At 38.2% G+C, this 16,191-nt stretch overlaps 3 protein-coding genes and 1 pseudogene across 4 annotated transcripts; 3 read left to right on the plus strand and 1 right to left on the minus strand.

Moving 5' to 3' along the window:
- The first annotated feature begins 440 nt into the window (after positions 1-440).
- LOC110416546 (dihydroflavonol 4-reductase-like) lies at positions 441-1,433 on the plus strand (annotated as a pseudogene). The gene is made up of 4 exons (XR_016351225.1): positions 441-593; positions 684-844; positions 944-1,136; positions 1,202-1,433. The product of XR_016351225.1 is annotated as a dihydroflavonol 4-reductase-like (transcript).
- A 1,769-nt stretch (positions 1,434-3,202) lies between these two features.
- Positions 3,203-5,492, plus strand: LOC110416099 (dihydroflavonol 4-reductase-like). Its single transcript, XM_021427935.2, has 6 exons — positions 3,203-3,508; positions 3,624-3,793; positions 4,188-4,382; positions 4,469-4,628; positions 4,729-4,921; positions 5,020-5,492. The coding sequence occupies exons 1-6, from the start codon at positions 3,391-3,393 to the stop codon at positions 5,243-5,245; spliced, it is 1,062 nt and encodes a 353-aa protein (XP_021283610.1). The 5' UTR covers positions 3,203-3,390; the 3' UTR covers positions 5,246-5,492.
- A 1,079-nt stretch (positions 5,493-6,571) lies between these two features.
- OTC (ornithine carbamoyltransferase) lies at positions 6,572-8,956 on the plus strand. The gene is made up of 5 exons (XM_021427933.2): positions 6,572-6,828; positions 7,199-7,533; positions 7,655-7,786; positions 7,889-8,164; positions 8,579-8,956. The coding sequence occupies exons 1-5, from the start codon at positions 6,630-6,632 to the stop codon at positions 8,759-8,761; spliced, it is 1,125 nt and encodes a 374-aa protein (XP_021283608.1). The 5' UTR covers positions 6,572-6,629; the 3' UTR covers positions 8,762-8,956.
- A 12-nt stretch (positions 8,957-8,968) lies between these two features.
- On the minus strand, positions 8,969-14,391 carry AUL1 (auxin-like 1 protein). Its single transcript, XM_021427932.2, has 8 exons — positions 13,903-14,391; positions 10,491-13,545; positions 10,320-10,386; positions 10,064-10,161; positions 9,845-9,910; positions 9,656-9,745; positions 9,308-9,484; positions 8,969-9,187 (listed from the first exon to the last, which is right to left on the minus strand). Exons 1-8 carry the CDS (start codon positions 14,226-14,228, stop codon positions 9,152-9,154), a joined length of 3,915 nt encoding a protein of 1,304 aa, XP_021283607.1. The 5' UTR covers positions 14,229-14,391; the 3' UTR covers positions 8,969-9,151.
- Positions 14,392-16,191: the final 1,800 nt, after the last annotated feature.

The following is a 16,191-nucleotide window of genomic DNA, read 5'->3' on the forward strand; positions in this document are numbered from 1 at the left end:
CTACAAACAAAAAAAGATGTACTAGTAATTTAAACCATTGGTAATGTAAGGATAGACCATAGTGTCCGACCTGATAAAATGATTCAAATTCATGAATTTTAAGAACTGTAATTAATAAAATAAAAGCAACTCCTTTAATTTGAAGGTAACAATAGGGTAGACTACATTAAAAGAGGAAAGAAAGAGTGAGAAGGGGGCGTCACCTTTCCATTGCTTAGTGCACCGAGTCCTTTATGCCAACTGCCAATCAACTGATATTTTATTGTGTTCATGCTATAAATTGGGATTTTACATTGAATAAGACAGCACCTGAGCTAATCCAGCTGTTGATAGAATGGTAAAGTATCAAATTGAGTGCGCCTTTCTTTTGTCAAAGGTAATTGCTTTCTACTGTGCAGAATGAAGTCATAAAACCAATAATCAATGGGGTGTTAAGCATCATGAAAGCATGTGCTAAAACCGAAACTGTTAGAAGGTTTCTGTTCACATCATCTGCAGGAACTATGGATGTTGCAGAACACCAAAAGCCCTTCTATGATGAAACCTGTTGGAGCGATCTTGAATTTATCCAGGCCGAAAAAATGACTGGTTGGGTTAGTTTGCTGCTAGCTTTCCGAATTCCTAATCGTGGGGAGAGGAAAAATATTGTCGAATTCTAATCCTTTTTCCTGGTTGATATGTAGATGTACTTTGTCTCCAAAGACCATGGCAGAGCAAGCTGCCTGGAAGTTGGCTAAAGAAAACAACATCGATTTTGTCAGCATAATACCACCTTTAGTTGTTGGTCCATTTATTATGCAGTCGATGCCGCCAAGCCTCATAACTGCACTTTCTCCCATCACTGGTACAGGCTCTTCTCTGTGATTTTCCAGAGTGTGTGATCACTGCTTGAATTTATACACAAGATTTAACATAATTTTTCTGCTGAGTTGTTTCAATTCAGGGAATGAAGCTCATTACTCGATCATAAAACAAGGCCAGTTTGTTCATTTAGATGACTTATGCAGTGCTCATATCTTTCTGTTCAAGAATCCTAAAGCAGAGGGCAGCTACATTTGCGCCTCTCACCATGCTACCATTCTAGATATTGCAAAGATGCTTAGAGAAAAATACCCTGAATACAATGTTCCTTCCGAGTAAGTTCCTTACCTGGTAAATATAACTTGTAAAGGTTGGGATTATTTCCTCACACATTGTTTAGATTTCGATTGAATTACCAGAATTTCGATTCCGGGCCTGATGAGACAATTGTGGTCACGTTCAAGGACGTGGATGAGAGCCCGAAGAGTGTGGAATTCTCTTCAAAAAAGCTCACGGACTTGGGATTCGAGTTTAAGTTCAGCTGGGAAGACATGTTCACAGGAGCTGTTGAAACATGCCGAGAAAAGGGTCTGCTTCCTCTTTCCAATGAGAAGAAGATCGATATAAACTAAAAGATGTACTGTCTGGCAATGATTGCCATTGTCTTCCACCTCGGGCTTTGGAAAATAAAGATTTGAATTGGGCATCAGCTATTGCGGTATTGTAATATGGGGTCGGCCATATCTATAAATTATCTTATGTATTTCGAACTTCGTAGAAATCAAGGTCCCACGTTCTTTTTCTCTAATTCTTTCCAATTCTTATTAAAAAAGGAAAATTGCAAGCTTTGATCCATGGTGTTCATGCACAAAGCACAGACATAAGTAACCTTAACTACCAAGATTAAAGGGTTTCCATTTATTGAAAAACATTAATCAAATAAAAAAATTATTAAGGGTTTCTACCCTTCAAATTATATCTTCTCACCTGATCAGTTTCATTCCAACACGAGGAGTTGTCACCAGAGAGTCAAAAGACGCTGCTGGAAGCAAAGATGAGATGGGAGAAAGGCCCTAACGAGTTAGATTTACTTTGATTAGACGCTAATTAACCACATTACCATTAATCAATTCTTGCATACAAGTTTGATGTACATGTTTAATTGAAAGCTATAGAGTCCAATTGACCAAACTCTCGTCTTTCAATTGGACTAATAATTATTTAAATAGTTATTCAAGTTTGGGCCCTATTCTCTATATTGAGATTACATTGAATTAAGTGGTTCTCTACAGCTATATGTTTGACAATTTTGTTTGTATAAATGAAATACTTTTTTGGCGATAAATAATTACCCTCCAAATCTTTATGACTTGAAAGATTTTAATTGAATGAAAATGAGGGTTTGGAGACTTCTGAATAACCTGTCATTTCCATTAAAATGTTCTCCAAATGATGTCACTCCTTCCCCTTCTACCTTTCTTTCTTTCTTAATTTTTCCTTTCCATTCTTCTTTCCCAATCAATCTAAAGTTCAAAACAAAACATTTTTAGATCCTACACAAGCAAAACTATAGGAGAAAAAGGCTAGCATATCCTTTGTGGTGGATGAGATAGATGACAAACTAACTTCTTGGAAGCAAACAGGGGTTAAAAAAGAGCTAGAAGAGTCAAACATTGAATTTAGTTACTAATTGGAAAAGGAGGTGACATGAATGAGCAATAAATCTTATATTTCTTAATCTGAACCCTTAGTTATAATATTAGCTGTGTTATTATTATTATTTTATTGTTTTAAACACTGTTAGTAAGAAGTAAAAGGCTTCAGTTCTATACTATTACTATTACTGTTTTAATTACGATTATAAATTTATAATTATAATGAAATAACAACATGTAATTCATATTTAAATTATTTGTAAAACAAAACGCTCCACCTACCGTTCAACCCTAAGCTTTATTAGTATTGCTAATAAACTGTAACCGAGGAAAGCAAAACCTAGAATCATAATTTCAATGCGACATATTACCATAAATAGAACTTATAACATTTTAAGACAGTTAAATTTAGTATATACCCATCTCAACTGAAGACATGTTTGTCTTTGTCTGGTGTTGAGATGATTTCTTTATGAAGAGAATCAATGAACTCCTAAGTGATTGAATTCAAAGGCATCGATGACTGATTTTGAACCTTCTCTAAACAAATTTGAAGTTAAAACCAGGTGTAATTTTGCTTGAAAAGAACAGATCAATAATGTTGAAGGATTGGTTACTGTTAATTACCAACCAACCAAGCACGTGCGGATTCGTCAGTTGACCACCCAGGTTTGGTGGGAGTTTAGCTACAGTGTTGGGGTGTATGTTAGATGGAACTAAAGATCAATCTGCTTGGACCATCCAAGGCACTTCCTATTCCTCATTCCAGTTTCGTCAGTTTTCCTGAGGCATGTATCCAATCTTATATAAGCTACCAAGTCCGAACTTTATGAAGGCAAACGATTTTTCCTTGAATTGTTATCTCCCTATTAGTGGTGTGTAGGGCTTCTTTAAGCTATTTCCCAACCCCAACTCATCAAATCCTAGGAAAGCCATGGGATCAGCAGCTCAGAGCGTTTGTGTCACAGGAGCATCTGGTTTTATCGGATCATGGCTCGTCATGAGGCTCCTGGAGAACGGCTATGCGGTTAGAGCCACCGTGCGTGACCCTGGTTCGTTTTCCTTTCTACCATGACCTTGACCAATCCATGTTGACTTGGTTTGCATCTTTGGGTCTGTTTGAAATATACTCAGTACAACTATTCTTTTTGCTTCTGATGATAACAGATAATGTAAAGAAGGTGAAGCATTTGCTTGAGCTGCCTAAAGCCGACTCCCACTTGACTTTGTGGAAGGCTGATTTATCTGAAGAGGGAAGCTTCGATGCAGCAATCCAAGGCTGCACTGGAGTGTTCCATGTTGCCACTCCAATGGATTTTGAGTCCAAGGACCCCGAGGTTTAGTCTTTTATCAGTTGAAATTTGTCAAATATTAGTAAATTTATACGACTTGCTTTACAAAGGAGTTGACCAACAAACAAACTTGTTTTCCATTTCTGGGTTTTTTCTTTTCACTGCAGTATTACAATTTTGAGTTTCTTACTTTTTAGTAATCATAAGCAAATAACAATAAGTAATAATGGGTTATGGATTATGTTGAGTTTGGTGTGCTAATTCTACTATGGTGCTAAACTGGGGAAAACATTTTACACTCGAAATGGGTTTCACTGTCATGTTTCTTTAGTTCAGATGATATATATTTTGTTCTGTAAAATGGAAATAGCAACTCTGTTTTCAAATTTTAGGTAGCTGTTATCTTATTTGACTGATTACTTTTGTTCTTAATTTGTAGAATGAAGTGATAAAGCCAACAATAAATGGAGTATTGGACATCATGAAAGCATGTGTCAAAGCAAAGACGGTCAGGAAGTTGGTATTCACATCGTCAGCTGGAACTGTCAATGTTGAAGAACACCAGAAGCCTGTTTATGATGAAAGTAACTGGAGCGATTTGGAATTTGTCTACGCCGAGAAAATGACTGGATGGGTTAGTGATTAAGCCTGGTTTCTCCCTTTTCTTTCATCTTTCAAGAAGAAAAAAGAAACTTAAAGCCCTTTCTTTCTGGTTTCTAGATGTATTTTGTCTCCAAGACTTTGGCTGAGCAAGCTGCTTGGAAGTTTGCTAAGGAGAACAACTTGGATTTCATCACTATAATCCCTACTCTTGTGATTGGTCCATTTCTTATGCCATCAATGCCACCTAGCCTGATAACTGGCCTTTCACCCATCACCGGTACTTGCCACTGCCATTGCCATTTTTGCTTGAAGGGAATACTAATACAGGGAATAAGTTTTAACATAAGTTTTTTCTGCGAAACATTGTTTCAATACAGGGAATGAAGCTCATTACACGATTATTAGGCAAGGCCAGTTTGTCCACTTGGATGATCTCTGCATGGCTCACATATTCTTGTTCGAAAATCCTAAAGCAGAGGGCCGCTACATTTGCTCCTCCCATGAAGCTACTATTGCTGAACTTGCCAAAATGCTAAGAGAAAAATACCCAGAGTACAATATTCCTACAAAGTAAGCCAATTCAATTCTAACAGAATATAAAAACTTGGCATTAAGATTTTCTGCTACTCCCATGGATGTGTTACATATTTGGTCGCTTGATTCCTCAGGTTCAAAGATGCGGATGAAAACTTGGCAAACGTAGTCTTCAGTTCCAAGAAGTTACTGGACTTGGGTTTCCAGTTTAAATACAGTTTGGAGGACATGTTTACAGGAGCCGTCGAGACATGCCGGGAAAAGGGATTGATTCCTGCTCCTATTAAGAAGGATGCTGTCGATGCCAAGGGTTGTACAACCCCTGTTCCTGTTGAAACGGCAGTCAATGGCACAAGTTAGAAGAACAACATCAATTATCTAACCATGGATGTCATCATGCTTATGGCTTTCGTTTTGATTGATGAAAATAAAAGATTTTCCTCAAGAATTGTGGAGTTTGTTCTTGCTCATGTATTGCAACTGGGGAAGGGGAGGGGGGGCCAAATTATGTAAAATCTACCTCATGATTATGAGTTTTGGAAGTGGTTGTACTTTCGGTAATATTGCTTATGTTATTTATTCCAGGAATTGGTCAGATTATCATCCTCATGGTACCCTAAACTAGTAGCAAAGATTCAAATATGATTATGAATACCCTTTTCATCTCTCCCACAAATAGCTACTAGACTGAAAACATTTGGTAAGGTAATAACTCGTGACTGGGAAAATTAGTAGTGAAAACAATCAGGTTATTATTATTTTGCAAGATATTGAATTGAAACATGGTTTCCTATTCAAAATGAGGATATATAGACCCTTGATTTTGTGAGAATGGTGGTTCCTGATCCTGACTGACTCTGGCTGGTAGATGAAGAAACTTGGGTGGTCGATGCATTCAAGAACCTAGCTTGGCAGTTGGGTGTGGATTAATTGGGTATTACCATTAAGTTCCTTCTGTTTATTTGGTATGGGATATTTAGAATTTGAATAGGGTTCGAGTTATAAAATTACTATTAATCATGATTTAAGATAGTGTTTCTAAGATGCCTACTATTTGAATTCAATTTTAAATAATAATTTTTAACATTAAATTTTAATTTATGTAGGATAAGTCAATGCAGGGGTTATATCTGGCATTTGCTTTGCTACATCACACTACCGATTAAGGTAGTTTTTTGTATTCTTCTTATTGAGTAATCAAATTATTAGAATTACCTTTCACAAAAATATTAAATTTTAGTTGCGTTATATTATTTTTAAAGTCTTTATAATTAATATAATATTTATTAAAATTTATTAATTATGTTAAATATAATTTTAAATTTTAAATTATTTTTGATGAATTAATTTTAATTTATTAATTTAATTTCTTTAATAATGTACATAAAAATTGATTTTAAATTTATTTTATTCACCTATTTAACCGATAATGTTTAAGATATTTGGGTAAGATTTGAATAATAATTTTAAAATTTAATATAATATTTATAGGGTTTAAATGCTCAGTGTATTATCATTTTAATAGTTTAACAATAAACATATGAGTATGGGTCGGGCCAGATGCAGGCCCTTTATAGGCCTGGCCCATTGTAATGTCCTGTTATTTTATTTTGAACAGCACTCTGCGCATTACAACGGAAAGGCAGGGGCATTTCAGTCAATTCGTACTCTATAAAAGCTCTCCTTAAACCCCTCGCAACTGGCATTTCACTCTTCTGCTGTTAATTCTTTCCCACCGAAAACAATGGCGGCGATCTCTGGCCAGTGCACATTCCGATCACCCAAATTGCCTCTCTCTTCCTCCTCCTCCTTCTCATTCTCCGGCGGAGCTGTCCGATCTTCACGCATTTCCTTCGCTTCTCCTCCGTCGGTCCGCCGAAACCACGTCTCTTGCCAGGCCTCCTCCGCCACCTCACCACATTCTTCTTCCGTCAATGGGACAGGTTCATTTTTTTCGTTATTTTTGAGTTCAGTCTTTTAACCGGCTTTTCTTGGTTTTGATATTGGATGAACAATTGTGAAGGTGCTTAGAATTAGGGTTAGCATCTTGCTTTAATTATGGTCTAATCACAGAAATGTTCATTAGATGAAGAAATTTTTCTGTTTTTGAATAATGTAGGCTTTATTATATGCTTCTCTATGATTAAGCAATTGAAAGGTTAGGTCTTTTGATTGATTAAGAATATGGAGGTAATCAATACTGAATATTTCAAAAACTCTTGCAAATTTTTGTTCGAAATTTTGAATGAGCAAATTGGTTAGAGTTTACAGAGTTTATTGTACTTTTATTCATTTTTGTTTGCTATTTTACAGCAAAAGGGGAGATGAAGGATTTTTTGCATATTAGCGACTTTGATAAAGCTACCATAATGAAGATATTAGACAGGGCTGCAGAGGTCAAGGCACTGTTAAAATCAGGGGATAGGTCATTTGTTCCATTTAAGGGTAAGAGTATGGCAATGATTTTTGCAAAGCCATCAATGAGGACACGAGTTTCATTCGAGACTGGATTTTTCTTGCTTGGAGGTCATGCTGTATATTTGGGACCAGATGATATCCAGATGGGTAAACGTGAGGAAACTCGTGATGTTGCTCGTGTCTTATCTCGCTATAATGACATCATTATGGCACGTGTATTTGCTCATCAGGTATGATGGTGAGTTTTTTTTTCTTCCGAGTAATTATATCGTAGGATGGCCTCATTTTAATGTGATTTTTTTTAAAAAAATTATGCTTAAAGATGCAATTTCTTTATCTGTTCTGTTGCAGGACATTCTTGATTTGGCTAAATATGCTACTGTACCTGTCGTGAATGGCTTGACAGATTACAACCACCCTTGTCAAATAATGGCTGATGCCCTCACAATTATTGAACATGTTGGCCAATTGGAAAGGACGAAGGTGCCTTTCTTGCTATTTTATCTTGTTTGTTAGTTTCTATACTGTGGATCTAATACCTGGTTGTATGATTTAACTTTGGTTTGATGTGATTGCAAATTTCAGGTTGTCTATGTTGGAGATGGAAACAATATTGTGCACTCTTGGCTGTTGTTGGCTGCAGTTGTTCCTTTCCACTTTGTCTGTGCCTGCCCTAAAGGTTTTGAGCCTGATAAAGAGACTGTTAAGAAGGCACAGCAAGCTGGGATCAGCAAGATTGAGATTACAAATGATCCGAAAGAAGCAGTCAAAGATGCTGATGTTGTGTATTCAGATGTGTGGGCTAGCATGGGGCAAAAGGAAGAGGCTGCCTATCGTCGTCAAGCGTTTCAAGGATTTCAGGTGTGTTTTAGCACAGATTCTTCTTTCAAAATATTGATGTCAACATTGAGTGATAGAGGAAATCATTTGGCTCATATGCTATTCCTGATTGATGCCAATAGTGGATTTGACCATGCAATCACCAACTGCATAATTCAAATCCTTTATGCTTTTTCCCTATCCTCTTGCTACCCATAATATTTTATTCTAAAATTTATAATGAGAAATTCTCGGCCTGAATTATGAATGAGCTCTTCTTGTGAATTTTTCAGTTTGTGTAGTGTTAACATGAATTAACTGCTTCTCGTAGCAAATCACGTTCTTATACCTTCTGCATTAAAATCTGGTGTGCTGTGTTATGTGTCATGCCTGATCTGCATGCCAATATTTTGCTTCTCATCAAATTTCTTGCTGTGCTTTTCAATCGTATTGCAGGTTGATGAAGCTCTAATGAAGATAGCTGGCCCCAAAGCTTATTTCATGCATTGCTTGCCAGCCGAAAGAGGGGTGGAGGTGACTGACGGTGTTGTTGAGGCTCCCAACTCCATTGTCTTCCCACAAGCGGAAAATCGCATGCATGCACAGAATGCTATAATGCTTCATCTACTAGGCGTATGATTCCATTGCAATGCTGCATTTTTGAAGGCTAGTGCTTCAATGTTTAAATGGAAAACCGACCAAGGCGTGTTGCCTCTCTAATTCCATTTTCAGCTTAGATACAAACTTTAATGAGTTGAGTTTAAACTTTTTGTTGTGGTTTTAAGTTATCAAATATTAGTATTTTCTCTGGCGATTATTAACCCAATTTCAATAGCTGTACAGTGCTAGAGTGTCAATAATCTTTCTCTCTTGGTGCATATATTCGTTTAATTCAATAACAATATGGAATTACTGCTTGCATATTAAGCCAGACGAGTGAGTAAAAAAGAATGACTCCACAAAGACTTGGCTTTCTTCGTGTACCAGGGAGGACGCAGTCACTGTAAGCTTCCACCAAAGTGGATCTCTCTACCGTTCTTCTGCACTAAATTTGTTCCAACCCTCCTGGAGATTACACACGTATAACAGGCAATTTAGATTATTTCTTGTTTCCCTCCCGTTGTAGAAAAAATAAATTACTAGGAGCAAATCAATGAAAGAGTGGTGTGAGGGTGAGGAACACACCTTTAGAAGATCAAAAACTTTCTCACACGTGTACTTTTGCTGTATGCTTGCCCCTCGTTGCTGCAACTTGTCAGGATGAACACAAAGCGTGGCTTTTCTGTATGCTTTCTTCACAGCTGCAGTCGCTATGATATCTGTAAGCGGTATCGCGTGCCAACCGCTATCTGGGCCCAGGATCTGCCAGCAATGCGACGTAAATGTCAAAAATATGATACTACGATCGTATGATACTTTGCACAACACGTGCATTGGGTGAATTAACTGGGCATTACTGACTAGATTTATGCCCATACATATTGCAATGGGGATAGAGACATTAATGAACACAGGTAGAGAGCTGTTACATACATATTGCAAAGTGGATAGCAGTGCACGTAAATTTCCTTGCTTCCCACTTGACCACCTTTTGACTTCAGCATCCAGTGTTTCTGCTAATCTCTGCAATATATAAATTAGGGTCCAAAACTGTTAGACAAGAACCGAAGCCTTCCTCATAGGTTGCAAAAGATTTCTCATTTCAATTGAACGGATAATTACATTTCTTTCAGCTTGCTCTTTCAGAGCAAGAAGATCACGCTTGTTCTTCTCTGCAAGAGCTTTCGCCTGGAAACGCCAAACCCAAGAAAGAGAAAAAAAGAACAAAACAAAAGTGAGCTTTTCACGTGTCTGGAAATACTTGTCCTGACATACACCAGTGGTTTGGGGGCAGGGGAAGAAAAGAAGAGAGTTGAGAGAGAAAGATTGCAGAATGCATACCGCTCGTTCTGCTGTCCTTTGATGCCTTTCCAATCTAGCTTTACATCTTTGAGCTGACTCGCCAGTAGCTCCATCCAATCCCTCAGAAGAGTTCGAAGCTTCATGAAGCAAAATAAAGAAGAGTCAGGAATCAGGATTTAGGGTTTTTTTTCTTTTTCTTTTGTGCAAAATAACAAATCTAATCTTCATAAAAAATTATGGTTTTGCTTCTCTTTTTTGGTAAGTACATGCAGGGGTATTTTTGAATACCACGTACCACTCTGATTTGAAGAATTAGGATATCTGCCAGTTGCAGGAGGACATGAGCCTTTGTACCGTGAATCCTGAAAGAGATTCTATAGATCATTTCTTTGCCCTTCCATTCCTTCCAAAAACATGCTGCAAGATTAACAGGGAAGATAAATGCATGACAAAAGGATACACTCACATTAGATTGGAAGCTTTGTTTTGCATCAGAGAACTTTTCAGCCTGGTTTCTGGCTCCAAAGGCAGCCTTCTCGGACAATGCTTTCTCAAGGGCACGCTGCCGGACCTCTGCAGTTGCTCTCTCTACTGCAGCGCGCTCAGCTTTAAGTTTGGCTTCCATAAAAGCCTTATCATTGGCCTCTGCAGAAGGCTTGGCTGACTCACCTTGGGCATCAGCCTTTACCTTACACCTTGCTTCTACATTTGTTCTTCCAGCAGCAGCCCTTTCACAGGCTTCTGCAAATGCCCTTTCACGAGCTTCACGAATTGCTCTTTCAACAGCTATTCTCTCCTTTTCTCTTTCCCTTTTCCTCTCTTTTGCTTCATCTACTCTTCTTTGTTGTTCCTTCACTAGCTCAACTTCTTCTTGGGAATTATTTTTGGTTTCCCTCTCTTCCTTTGTCAGGGTTTCATGATGATTCTCCTCATTGTTTTCTGTACTTTGACTTGTTTCAACATCATGAGCTATTTCTGTGGTTTCATGTTTCTCACCAAACTTACCATGTAGCAGAGAATCAACCCACCTTCCCTCATCAGGGAATTCCAAGTTACACCTGTTCTCTTCCTGTTTCAACACAACTTCAGCGTCCCTGACGTCTTCTTCTGATTCACAAGCCAGTTCTTCAACATGCTTCTCCAGGGTGCAGATTATTTCAGACTCTTTGGAATGCTGCTCATATTGCTTTTGCTCAAAACTTATGTCTGCTATATCAATATCTATACCATTTCTGTCAAAATCAAATGCCTCAGTTTTATTTTCTGATTGCTGCTCAATCTCATTGAGTTTAAAGTTGCTTTCAGCCAAGCCAGCATTATCAAATGCTAGGTTTTCTTCCAAGTTACTGGCCACTTCAACTGCTTCTGAATCTATTCTAGTTTCCTCACAGCTGTCTTCGTTTCCTTCCGCTATGCCCCCATTTTCTTCGTTCACAAGTAAATCAGGAGTCATTTCACGGCCGTCTTCATTTATAGTGGATTCCAGAGTTTCATCTAGGTTGTTGATTTCATTTTCCTTGTATGTATCATTGGCTGCTTCAAGATCTTCCTCACAGCACTCTAGAGCAGCTTCCGTTAATTCTGTCATCTCATCTGCCTTTTGATCAGTCAGTTTTTGCATCTCTTCAGTTCCCACACTGTCAGGAGCTTCTTTTCGTCCCTTCTCCACTGCTTCCACCTGATAAGCATCTTCAAACATATCAGCATTCTCTTCAGCCTCCATAAATTCCTCATCCTCCAACAAGTCACCATCCTCTTCAAGGCTCCTCTCCCTTTCGTCCTCATCAACAAAATCATTATGTCTAAGATCAATTATTTCCTGTTCCTCCATTTCGTCTGACATCTGCTCATTGTCTTCTATATTGCAATCATGTTCTTCTTCTTCCTTGTTTTCTTCTGGTCCACAAGCCTCCTTACATTCTGCCTTCAGTTCTGATATCTCAAAAGCTTCTTCAGATCTCTTCCCGAATTCTTTCTGCATAGAAACATCTGGTGGTAGCATCTCATACTCTTCCTTCTCAAAAACATCTTCTAGTCCACAACCATTTTCTTCCCGTTTAAGCACATGATTATGTTTCTCCACATTATCAATATCCTGAGCAATTTCTAGTGTTTCCATATCATCAATAACCTTCAACTCTTGCATTTCAACTTTTCTCTCATCTTCTGTTGGTTTCTCTGTCTCTTTCAAGTTACTTTCACATGCTTCTAGTTCACCGGACATTTTATTTTCAGTTTCTTCCCACAGTTCAGAAAATCCTAGTTTAGTTTCATCTTCTTTCTGATCATGAAACTCTACATCTAACTTCTTTTTATTCAGACATTCATCCTTATCACATAACTCTTTTGATGCATCTAGTTTCCTCTCAACCTCCTGTTTAGGAACCTCCTCAACAGCTTCTAATTTCTCACCATATTTTTCTGAGTTTTCAACGATTTTCTTCTCTTCTCCTTCATATTCATTCAGTGCCTGCATCACTTCCTTTTCTCTTTCTCCCTGTTTTGCTGCTTCCCATTTTTCTGCTTCTTCATGCCCACAATCAGCTTGTGGTGATTTGAAATTCTTTGCACATGTTCCTCCTGCAGCTTCTCTGGCAGTGCAAATTTTGTCACTGTCATCTGATTCAGCTGCCACTTGGCCAACTTTTATCACATTTTGCTTTCTTACTTCAGCAGAAGTTTGCACAGAAGCATCTATCTTTTCACATGTCTCCTGAGCCTTATCTTGCATGATATTATTTTCTTTGACAGTATCTTTACTTTTCTTTCTCTCCTCAGCTTTCAAAACACCGTTAAAGCTTGGTTTTGTACGATTTACATGAGCTCCTTTTCTTCTTTCCATCAATTCTTTAGCAATTTTTAACCTGGCTTGAGCCTCCTCTATTGCCTTCTTGACTGCAGCTGCAGAAGTAGCAGCAACTGAATTTGCATCCACTTCATCATCCAAGTAAGGTGGGGAAGAGACACCTACATCACCATCTAAAGCATACCTCCTAAAAACCCCAAACTTCATGGAATCACGCTTATTACCACCCATGTTATTCAACATGCTTGATGTGCAAGGAACTTTCGGAGGTGTTCTATGGCCAACATCATAAGAACCAAATAATGCATCATTAAAATCAGATCCATTACTTCCAGATTTGCTGCGCAATTCTTCAACAATTGTCGAAGTCTGTTTACTACTGGACACCGGCTTCTTATGCATGCCTTCCACTGTCCCCTCACTGGAATTGCTGGTCTTATGTGTCTCATTTACAACTAAGGAATCTGGCTTGTCCCTTGATGAAGTGATTTTTTCATCAACTAAACGTGTATAACCAGGAACAGCATGAAGCTGCGCTACATGTGTTGTTCCATTTGGCCCATTCTTGCTTCCAGGGCTGATTTTATTATATGACATTTTGAACTGCTTCACACCATTACCGGATTCGTGGGAGGTTTGATCATTCGACCCCACCGGAATATTCAAAGGATATGAGAATGACCCTTCTGAATACGAGCGCGTCTTAGCTGGAGTCCTACAAAATCAATTAACTCAGGCTCAATCTTTCCATATATAAAAGTTAAAAATATTTAGTACTTTCCAAAAAATTCAACATTCAACAATCTCGACTCTTGGCAAGGTCTTAAATAAAACTTCTTCTGAAAATACAAGGCCAAAGTACCAATGCAGCCCTTCTCAATCATCTAAGCTACTAACGAACAGTTTAAACAAAAAGGGTGTCTTTGGACTTTGGAGAGCCATGAAAGTTCTCACCTTTGCATAAAAATGTAAACTTCTTTCTACATCCAAACACGCCCTAACACCTTGTTTAACTATCTAACCATCTCAATCCTCAAATTAACAGAATAAACAGAAAAGAAAAAAATCTTACTTTTTAGCTCTTGTTGGCTTAGCAATGAATTCCTCATGAGAAACAGCATAATCGAAGTCTCCAAAACCGCCAAAAATGTTGGAATAATCAAGCTTCGAGCTCGAAACATCGACCGAGAACTTCCTCTCATGCAGCTCAGGGACATCAAGAACCGGAATCGAAGAGCCGGAACCACTACCAAATATCTCGGCGTAATCTTCAACACTCGATCCTACCTTACTTTGACCACTGAAAACGCCGTCGTACATGTTTTTACCGTTGAAGCTGTGACCATTGCTCAGTTTCTTAGAAAAAGCCGTAGCAGCCGAAGCTCTCTGGTATTCCATTGAAATGAGATAAAAAACAAAAGAAAATCCTTAGGGTTTGCTTTTCAGAGTTCAATTATAATTTTTCTCTTGTTCCTGTTTCTCTGCAGGGCAAAAAAATGGTCTGCAGAGTTCAAGTCATGGGGAGAAGAAGACAAGGAAAGGGACGAGAAAATGAAAAGAGTTTTTGATTGGGACGAGAAAACAAGGAGAAGAAGAAAGAAAAGAAAAATTACTAATAAATGGAGCATATTTGTCAGTGTACGGCATCAAGGAAAGGGACAGGAAGGGGTGGAGAGGGGATGGTTGAAGAAAAGGAGGGAAAAGCGCGTCAAGTGACCGGCAAAAGCCGGTGAATCGTTGGTTTGTGTGAGGGGTGAGTTTGGCATTTGGCTGTCACTTTATCGATAATCAATTTTTAGTTTTGTCTGTTGTCGGTTTTTACTAGAATGTCTTCTTTCCATGTCTTCCAACCTGTCACCAATCATCGACGCCGACGCGGTGGTCAATGAAGGGTACTTTCGGGTATTTACAATTTTCATATATTTTTATATTGAAATTAATAAAATTACACATACAAAAAAAAAAGTAAGGAAATATATTGGTTATATGATTGAGCATTAATATTAAAAGAAAGCAAATTTATTTGACAAGCCAATGCTCAATAATTAGAAACAAAGAATCCCTTTGATTCACATGGTAACATGAGAGAGGGATGGGACTGTGCGTTGGGGGGCAGAGGAATTCTTGGGACCCAACCCCATTCCTAGCCAGTCCTAAGTCCCAGTCCCCCACCAGGGTTGGAGGAGTACCGAGTAGGTGAGTTTTCCATTCCAGGCAGAAATTGGTTTTGAACGTGGTCCTGATATTTTTGTATGAAACAAACATTCAACAGCTCCTTGTCATGACATTTTGGTAGACTCAAAATCTCTGGTCGTAGTACAATGTTTGGTGCATCTTTCTCTTTCTTTATAATGATCTCCAGCTTCCACATTGCTGGCTCCAGATGTGAAGTTACTGCCAAAATGTTGTGTGAAAGCTTATGAAAGTTTTAGCCATCATTTCCAAGAGGATAATGGCTTTGTGACAAGCCAACAATTGTCCCCATTGAAGTAGTAAAAACGGCAGGGAGGCTAGTGATTGTCAAAGTGGATTATCTTTAAAGGGTTAAGAATCTGTTTGAACGTTTGGCCTGTGGGGGGAGAGGGACCTGTTTTCAATAATTTTGAAGTAAAAAGAATCAAATTATGCATTGCTTTTCCCTGTTCTTATCATTTGGGTCTTTATGACTCGTCCGAGTTTAGGATGTTTAAGCTTTCTTTTGGCGATGATGACCCACTGAATGATGGGTGTCTCTCCTTTTCATAAGCTTCTGCCACAGTTCCTTCTTCCTCATTATCCAACTATAACCAAAGGGTAAAGTGGCTTTTAAAAAAGGACCAAGTCCTGGAGGTTGGTTTTCCAGGAACTCCTTGGAGATGGAAAAAGAAAATAATTTGGGCTTTCCATTATTCTCCTCCTATATCTTTTACTTCTTTTTTCTTTCTGTCAGTACTTTCCCCAAAGGTGATCCAGGAGATCCTGGCCTTAACCCAAAGGCAATCTTGGGTGGATGGGACATGCATTGAAGATGGAAACCAATTCTTAATGTCACCCCATTTTTGGGTTTTCCCAATGTACTACAACAAAATCTAGATCAAAATTCTGGCAGGCTGATGCATTCAAAAATGGGAAGAGAAAAGGATGGAAGAACTATTTCAAGCAATTATTAGGGTTATTCTAATTACATTTACGATAATTATTACTAACATGAATCTTAACAAGTTTAAACCAGAAAAGGGAATCACGAGAACATGGACCTTAACAAGCTCAAACAAAAGAAAAGAAAAGCAATCTTTTGTGATCTAAGGCCTGGGGAATCTGAGAAAGTGAAATACTTTATGAATTATGATTCAAGGGAGACTCATATTCGTGAAAGCAATGA

This window comes from Theobroma umbraticum, unplaced genomic scaffold (assembly GCF_002168275.2).
Source record: "Theobroma umbraticum cultivar Fairchild unplaced genomic scaffold, ASM216827v3 scaffold_51.0, whole genome shotgun sequence".
NCBI classification, from domain to species: Eukaryota; Viridiplantae; Streptophyta; class Magnoliopsida; order Malvales; family Malvaceae; genus Theobroma; species Theobroma umbraticum.